This window comes from Oryzias melastigma, linkage group LG21 (genome assembly GCF_002922805.2).
Source record: "Oryzias melastigma strain HK-1 linkage group LG21, ASM292280v2, whole genome shotgun sequence".
In the NCBI taxonomy this organism is placed as follows: Eukaryota; Metazoa; Chordata; class Actinopteri; order Beloniformes; family Adrianichthyidae; genus Oryzias; species Oryzias melastigma.
This window is the reverse complement of record NC_050532.1, coordinates 15,907,404-15,916,459: the sequence shown is the minus strand read 5'-3', so window position 1 is coordinate 15,916,459 and position 9,056 is coordinate 15,907,404. Positions and strand designations below refer to the sequence as shown.

The following is a 9,056-nucleotide window of genomic DNA, read 5'->3' as shown; positions in this document are numbered from 1 at the left end:
GTAGTTACAGCACTATTAAAGCAAAGAGATGAACCATTTTGTGAAAAAAGGACATTTTTATGATTAAACGTGCTGTAAGAAGTGGTTGGCTGACAATAGAACAGCCCAGTTGTAATAAAATTGTCACCTTCTCCCTTAAAATTAGCCATCTTTGAAATAAAAATAATTCTTTGCAGGCAGATTAAGTACCTGACATGATATGTTTGACTATTTAAAACACATATAGTCTCTGGTTTACTAATTGTTTTCTTTAGAAATATTTTAACCTATTAGAATTAGATGCACTGATTGATAACCAGAGACTCTGGGAGATGACTCCCCACACACACCTTCCACCTTCACACACCCACACATAGGCACTATTGCACAATCTGTTTCCCTTTTCATCCAGCGAGTTTCTCATTGCAAGTCAACAGCCACCTGTACTGAGCCTCTGGCTCTTCTTTTCTCCCCAGGGACAGGCCAAAACCAGACAAGCCTGTTAATTCTCGTCACCGTTTCAATTCCGTCTGCCGGTTGAACTTCCATATTCAACCAGACATCGCACTCTGTATAAAGAGCTTTCTAGTTATTGTAGATCTAGAAATAAAGCAGGATATATTTTTATTTAAACCAAAAAGTCACTTAATTTACATTTTTTCCCCATCAGGAATCCAGTTAGAATAAAATCAATGTTGTCTAAATAATTGATCATCCAGATAGAATCCCAACATGTCTCGTGTGTTTAATATTTTTTGTACATGTTGTGTGGTCTCTTCTCTAAGAGAGACGTGTCAAGATACTTTTCATTTGTTTTGTAGAAATAAAAATTAAGCAAGAGGAAGAAATGGCTGAAAAGGAGGACAGCAGTGATCCAACACCTGAAGAAATGGGACAAATGGTGGATGACGGAGTGTCACTGGAAGAATCTACAGCCGACAGTCCATCGCACGCACAAGACGGGTTGTCTGGTGCAAACCAATCGTTTGATGGAGCAAATCGACAGCCAAATGGTAAAGATTTACCACTTTATAATCTTTAGTCTTCAACATACTTTACAAGGCATGAATATATTATGAAGTATTTTTTTTTACATCTCCGGTTTTGTGACGGTGAGTCAGAAATCACTTGTTGTCCTCGATAGTGGGTGGAGCTTTTTTTTTTTTCTTTTCTTTTGAACAATGCTTTAGGTTTGAAATGATAATCAAGGAAAAAATATCCTTGGAATCTCCCGCAACCTGTTCCAACTGACGACACGGCTGCCGAGTTGTCACAGCGTCAGGATCGCATTTCTCTTTCCCAATTGGCCGAAGATGAGAAAGATTAAGCTTTTAAGCACAAGAGAGTATCCAAATTGAGAGTACGAAAAGTCACCGCCAGAAACCGAAAGACACAGACATTCACGGCAAAAATATGCTGTGACTTCAGCTTCCTCTAAAATCAAAAAAATGTTCCTCAAGTGTAGTTGGAACGTCACAGTTTTGGGTTCTAAAAGAACAAAAAAAAATTTTGTTTACATTTTTTTTTGGTATTTAAAAAAAAAATAACTAATGCAACTTGTTGCCAAATGATTGTCAATTACTCTTTACATTTTTTACCTCAACCCATTTAAATTGCTACAGCTAATTCAAATTCTGTCTTTTTCTAGCTAGAACATCAACCTGGAGGTCTTCCACATGTTCTCATGGAAGTCTAAGCTCTGGAAGCACTTTAGGACCTTGAACTTTGGCTTTCCTTAAAAAATTTGAATTTGATTTTAGGTAATTGTCTTGCTGAAGGTCCCTGAAGCAGCAGAAAGCCATCCTAGCAAACAATGCATTTTAATTAGTGCTCAAGATGTCCTTTCTCATTATTAGTGCACTTAAACAAGGTTTCCAGAAGGAAAAAAAAAAACAAACATATTTCACAGAGTGAATTGTTTTCATGGTTAAAAGATCAGACTCTATCCTACTTTATTGAAGGTGCTTCAGTGTGTTTAAACAAAGGCTCAGTGATCCTTTTTTATTATTTTTATGGGGTAACTTCAGCATTGCTTTAATATTCCCATGTGTGAGCAGTACAGTCTTATCACAATGAAGACTTGTAACTAGGTGGGATCATATGGACATTTTGTAAATAATAATTTAAGTTGACAACTTGTGTTCAACTGACATCATCTTCTTGTTAGAAGTGAAAAATGTAAAGTAATAGTAGAAAGTTCTTACTAAAATTCCATCAGCAAACTTATTGTACTTTGTAGGACATTCACAAGAACACACATTTACAAGTAAACTGCTGGTCTCTCACGGTGTGGACATCCTAGCCTGTTCGGATCGTTCACACATCAGAGAAATTCCGAACACACAAATCGTGCGAAGTCCTTATTTTAGGTCAAGTCGGCACGTGAGATCTTGTTAAATATAAAAAAGTAATGTTTGCGAGGGTTTGTTTTCAAAGGGTTGCAACAAGGTCTTGTTTCTTCAAAACCAGATACCCAGTTTTATTGCAAAGTTTGCACTTGCACAAAAAATGAGGCCTCAGAAAAAAATATCCCTGACAGATAAGATCAAAGTAAAGACATTTGGCCGTCATGCACGACACCATAATTTGCAGAAGAACAAGACCAGTGTATAAGCGGAAATACCTCAAACCAGCTAATAAACATGGTGGTAAAAGGGGTAATACTTAAGGCTTGATATGCAATCTGTTAAATGATCATGAAGTGAACTTGTATGTAAAATCCTACGATTAAAAGTTGACCTGTCACTATTATTTTTTGTTTCCTGGGAAAACAGTTTGGAATAATAAGAACTATTGTTATAAACGATAAATTGGAACGTTCTGTGTCTTCGTCAGGTGAGAGGCCGTTCCAGTGCAACCAGTGTGGCGTTTCGTTCACCCAGAAGGGGAATCTGCTGCGACACATCAAGCTGCACACTGGTGAAAAACCCTTCAAATGCCCGTTCTGTAACTACGCTTGCCGGCGCCGCGACGCCCTCACTGGTCATTTGCGCACTCACGCTGGTAAACCTCTTCCTTTGTGTCTTCCTTCTTCACTCATCAGCATTTGCTACCCAGACAAGACTTTACCCTATCACCACACGAGCTTCGCTACTTGAGAGAACAGAAAAGAGGAAGTTGTATTTCATTTTTATAGGAGATCTATGCTAGATTTTTTTTTTTTTTTTTTTGGTAAATGTAGTGTTGCTTGTTCACACCATTTCTCATTAGGAAGTTTGACCCCAGAGACACTTAAAAATCATTGTAAAAATAGATTTTTTTTAAGGGTTTGTTAGTCAACGACACATTCTTGAGTTGTTTGGTGTCAGTCAGGGGCAACCTCAAGTTGTGTTTTTTTGACGAACTGTGTTTTCGTGTGCATGTTATAGACATCGCTGTAAGTGCCTTGTGGTTAGGTTCCAAGGACATGCTGTTTCTTAGCTGCTTGTCTTGCTACGGAGGAAACAGTTGAGAAATACAAGAAAGCTGGCAGTCTCGCTCAACTGTAACCCACTTTCCTATCAGAGGATATGCTCTCCCTTGTGTTGTGCCTTTGAAATCAAGGTCAGACAATACCGTCATGTCTGTCTGTGAAGCCCTCCATGGGGGTTACTCTTACATGGTTCTCTTTTTAGATAGTGACAAAGTTTGTGTTTGGGTGTGCGCCCCGTGTAGCTGTGCAGAAATGTGGTACTCCTGTACTCGTATTTGGTTGTTGTTAGGTGTGTCTTTGATGCTGATCTAATAGCCTGTTTCCCTATATTTGTCTTCCCTCCTCTCTCCTGATGCCTTTTGTGTCCAGGGACTTGCTGCTCTAACATGGCAGCTCTGGTCTGGTGCACAGCCAAGAAGAGCAGGTGTAAAGAACAAAAAAAAAAAGAAAAATACACCATAAGATAAGTCAGATGAGGAAAAACTGAAAACAGGAGTGAAAAACAGTGTGTTACACTAGAAGTAAGCATATTTCACTCACACACAAAATAAAGGTCTGTGTTTTACATATTTAAAGGCCTGAATGTTGACACCTCCCAGAGTCAAGGTAGTGGGTGTTAGAAAAGTAGTTAAATCGTGAATTCTTCAGGTCCTTTAAAAAACTGTATATAGGCTGAGTTAAAAAAAAAATACTTGAATTGATATTAAAAATATCTAAAAAAAAAAAAAGGCTAAATGCATTTGTGGAATCTAAAAAAAAACCTTTGTGAAGAACTTATCAAATATTTTAAAGTTTTTCCTGTCCTCTACCTAAAGTCCCACTCCAATCATAGTTTGATCTATTTTAAAAGTGTTCCCAATGGTCTTTTCATCTTAATATGTTGTTTTTACCCACCCCACCCCACCCCACCCCCCAAAAAAGTTGTTTTCTAGGACAACGTTTGTGCAAAGCAGCAGTAGTTCATCATAAATTGGTCTCTGAGTTATGAGCGGGACTGTTGGGACAGAGTAACGCCAGGTTCACACCGAACGCGGAAGCGCTGCGGGGGGAGTGCATGCTGTATCCGCCTCACCTTCAATTCACACCAGATGCGTATTTTTCGCGTCGATCATCAGGTGCTTCTGCTCAGTTGTGGTTATTTAGAGCTTTTGCAAGAAATTTGACATCTCGCATCTGGTGTAAACTACACAATAGCTTAACAATGGCACCGAATGGAAGCGACCTCCATTCCGCACTGCTTCTGCGTGCTGTGTGAACCTGGTGTAAGCATCCATTGATTTCCCATCATACCTTTGTTTACACTCTCTCCCTCTAGCTTACAGCCCCTCACAACCCCAATCCTAACAGTTTTGAGCCAGATGCCAGCTCAGATGAGGAAAATGAAAACGTACAGGATCTATTTGTCTTCAAGTGGATGCATCAGAATGAACCAGAGCAAAAAGACCGTGGCCCGCTCCTTTCACTTGCAGGTTCACAAAAGAGAGCTTTTTCAAATAGATTTTTTCATCTACTCCTGATTCATCCCGATTTGAATCCAGAAATGACAGAAATTAAGTTTTTTTAATCAAAAATTTGTTTATATATGTTATCCATCATGAGAAAAAAGCTACAAGAAAATATATCGCCCAAAATTAGCCATTTTTATTGGAGTGGGTCTTTAAATAATATATGAAAAAACTGTTTTTAATGACAATCTAGACAATTTCAGAAACAAAAATATATTTTAATCAGTTATGTTGAACTAACCAGTGCCCGCAGCCCTCGACATCTTTGTATGGAGTCCTGTGTGTCACATTAATGTGTGTAAAAGCATTAAGATTCAAACTCCCTTGCCTCCAGACCAAGCGACTCTGTCAAGGTTTCATGGCTGGAAAGCAACAAAGTCAAATATTTCCATTACGATACCTCATTTCATGTATCCAGAATTCAAACGGCATGAACCTGCATCGTCATCTACCCACACCGCTGATTACATAGAAACCCTGCATCACTCACTGCTTCTTTTTTATTGAAGCCCACTCACTGAGAAAAAAATGTATACAATAATCCCTAATTTCTAATTGTGGGCACACAGTCATTTATAGACCGCAGAAGTACTCAATGACATGCATGAGAAAAAGTTCCCGCTGATGCTAGTTTGCTTAAGACTGTCATTTAGCCACAAGCTTTGTATTGTGTCGTACGTGTATGACATCATTTAAGAAAAAAGTGTAACATTTACAGTTAGGGAAACATTCAGCTCACTTTCCTTAGAAAGGTCAAACTTTTTTTCTACACATTTGACTTTTCTTTTTGCATTGTTAAAAATGACAGATTTTATGAATGTGTGCGTGTGGGAATCGGTGTTAGTATGTTACCGCCCCCATATTTCAGACTCAAACATGTTGGGTTTATCTGTTCTCGCACCGACAAGTGGTCTCCACATCATTTTCTAGTAGTAGTTTTCATCACAGTGCCTGCGCTCCTGTTACTTTACTGACACTCTATGATGCTCTTTGGTTCTTAGTAGTATGCCGATGTGGCCTCTAGCTTACTCACCGACTCTCCTTATGAGTCAGTGAAAAACTATTCGTTTTGAGTATCTAAAACAGGACACGGCAGTGTCTGCCTCTGTGGGTTTTCAGAGTAGATTTTCGACGTTTCTATCCACTCTGTGACCCAAACAGGACCAATAACAGAAATGGCTTCCGGTTTTGAAAATTTTATTTTGTTTTTTTCAAGTTAAATACTGATTGAGTATATATTTTCTTACATTTACCAAACAAATATCAGTTTTTTGCGATGAAACACGTTGGATGAATGGAAGGGTGACTGAGACAGATAGTAAAGGATATGTCTTCATTTTTCCATTTGTCTCAGTAGGAAGGAATTGAATAAAACAGAAATGGCACAATGAATCACACTCCACCTCCAAAGCAGTTCAGCATGGAGTGAGTTTCCTACCACCATGCATGCTCAGCTCTGTCGTTTACTCATGCTGTGGCACACCAGTGGGAGTTGACTTTGTCTTTCTCAGATTAAAGCTTTTTGACATGAAGACTTCAGGGTGCCACTTTCTCTTGTCGCCCACAACTCGTGTTTCCTTACACTAGTAGTGGAATCTCCATGATCTCAAAGCTTACCTTTAAGCTTTGTAGTGCTGCATGTTCACCACTACACATGGTCGCTGCAATACAAGATGTTTCCTGCTATGCAGCTGGGATTGAAGCCAACAGTTTCTCTCTTGAATGCTTTTCTTTTTTAGTTGGAAAACCACACAAATGCAACTATTGTGGACGAAGTTACAAACAGCGCACGTCTCTAGAGGAGCACAAAGAGCGCTGCCACAGTTACCTGCAGGGCATCGGCTTGGATCCCGGCAGCAACACTGGTACCTACCCAGGTAAAGGACAACACTCGAATTGAAACCATGAGCTGTCAACCAGCATCTTACATCAATAAATTTGGTGCAATGAATGGAACACATAACATATGCAAGAAAATATGATTTGCAAACATTTTTGGTGCTTTAAATGCTTTATATCTTGGTTTTTACAATTTATAAATGTGATATTAGAGTCATTGAACTGAAGAAAAATAATAAAAACACATAAAGATCCACTGTCTTTTCAACTCTTTAATCAGAGGTTCCAAAAGAAGCCAGACCCACTGCAGAAGCCAACGCCATGGCTACCTATGAACGACCGCCTGTCATCGAAAAACTTAACAGCAATTTAGGCAAGAGGAAGAGCACCACGCCTCAGAAATTCGTGGGTGAGTATTTCAGTCGAAGTCAGGCAATTAGCACCTTCATTTGATGCAGTCAGACCCCTGCTGGTGCACAGAATAATTTAGTTTACCTCTATTTGAGTTTAAAGTTAGATTTTATGAATTACTGTCCTGTGTCCCTCCTTTTCTGAGTCTCCTCGTTATGTACAAATTAGTTGTGTTTTTGTGTTTGTGTGACCATCACAAATACACAAGTGTTGCACTTCTGCATGCTTTAAAATCTATCATAGTCAACCTTTTTCAAACTGACTTGATAGAAAAAAGTGTACTTCCAATTTTTCCTTCAATTTCCTAATTCCTAATGTCTTAGTTATGTTCTTTTTTTCCCCTTTTTTTATTAGCTTCATGGGTACACTATTAGAAAGTCGGAGAGAATGTGAGAGAAAAAAAAAGACTGAGCTAGCAGAAGACCCAAAAGAAAGGAAATGTTTTTGACTTTGTGGTTAGGTACACCTGTAGCTTTGCTATTGCCCTTATCAAGAGCAAAAAAACAGCTTACCGCATCCCTGTTCTGGAGGGGTTAAACAGTGCAATAGTAGATGGATGGGGCTTTCCACCCCAATAAAATTAACATACAGAACAAAATATGAAAACAAGATCTGAAGCAAAAGTGAGACTTAAGATAGATGAGCTAGAAAATGATACTTATGGTTGTGTCGTATTGTCTTGAAGTCGTATATTTTTTGTTTTTTCTAAGATGACTACGTTGCATTCTCAGTTACATCTGTTATTTACAGGAGAGAAGCTAGCACGCTACAGCTATCCTGATTTAGGCTATGAGATTGGCCCGAAGTTTGAAAAACAGGCTGAGATGTTGCCGCCCCATATGATGGACCAGGCCATCAATGACGCCATGACATACCTGGGAACAAACAATCTACGTCCACTGCTCCACCATCCGGGTCCTCCTTTGTCCATGACGGAGGTAATGCCCATGATCAACCCCATGTACCATCCTGCCGTCATGTCGCTGGGCCATCGAACAGAGTGTCGAGGAAACTCGGAAACGCTTCCACCACAGCCCTCTCACTTTCTCAACCATCCCACTTCAAATGGCCCTTCGAATGCCTTAACCCGACAGAGCAAGTCCCTTCAGTCAGCACAAGAGGAATCCCCCAGCAACAGTGGCATTGACTCTGCTGACTCGGCTCGCAGCAGTCCTCAGGACAAGCAGAGCTACCATGGCAGCACAGTCCCCCCGGGCCTCAGGTCTCGAGGCAGTCCAGCTGTGCACTGTTCGAACGACCGGGCTCCGGACGTGTCGCCAAAAAGCGGGGGGAGACCGGGAGCCGGGATGATGCGCATTCCCGCTGAAAGGTCCGCAAGCAACGAGGGGGTGCGAGTGTTTGGACGAGAGGGGAACGAGCTGCGGGCCTTCCAGTGCGAGCACTGTCAAGTGCTCTTCCTGGACCATGTCATGTACACCATTCATATGGGTTGCCATGGATACAGAGATCCACTGGAGTGCAACATCTGTGGTCACCAGAGCAAAGACCGCTATGAGTTCTCCTCACACATAGTCCGTGGGGAGCACACCTTCCACTGAGGGGAGGGGCAGGAACCAAGAAGAGTCCAAAAACAAAAGGAGCCAGAGCCTGTTCCTCATCCTTATCTCCTCTGAAAACTGCACAGGTGAATGGCACTGTAGTGTAGCACAAAGACTATATTTTAAGAAGCTGTCTGTTCATTGGAACACGTGAACAGTCGCATAAAGAATGGGCCAAAGACATTTTTTCTATTTAAATTGCTTAGAGGAAAGAAGGTAAGATTTTATTTGGGTTTTGTTGTTGTCCTTTTTTTCTTTTCTCTCTTTTCTCATGTTAAACAGAGCAGCTGTCAGATTATTTTGAATAAGTTTTTCCTCCAAATGATATTTGAAAGTGTCTGCATTCATTCT

General features: G+C 40.2%; 1 protein-coding gene across 5 annotated transcripts in view; it reads left to right on the top strand.

Moving 5' to 3' along the window:
* ikzf2 (IKAROS family zinc finger 2) overlaps positions 1 to 9,033 on the top strand; it is an 18,486-nt gene extending 9,453 nt beyond the window's left edge. For all 5 annotated transcript variants that reach the window (XM_024287332.2, XM_024287334.2, XM_024287335.2 and 2 more), the window contains 5 exons: positions 801 to 992; positions 2,815 to 2,982; positions 6,636 to 6,773; positions 7,016 to 7,144; positions 7,897 to 9,033. In XM_024287332.2, coding sequence (XP_024143100.1) covers positions 801 to 992; positions 2,815 to 2,982; positions 6,636 to 6,773; positions 7,016 to 7,144; positions 7,897 to 8,705 — 1,436 coding nt within the window. In that variant the 3' untranslated portion in view covers positions 8,706 to 9,033. The remainder of the gene's footprint in view (positions 1 to 800; positions 993 to 2,814; positions 2,983 to 6,635; positions 6,774 to 7,015; positions 7,145 to 7,896) is intronic.
* The last annotated feature ends 23 nt before the right edge of the window (positions 9,034 to 9,056 follow it).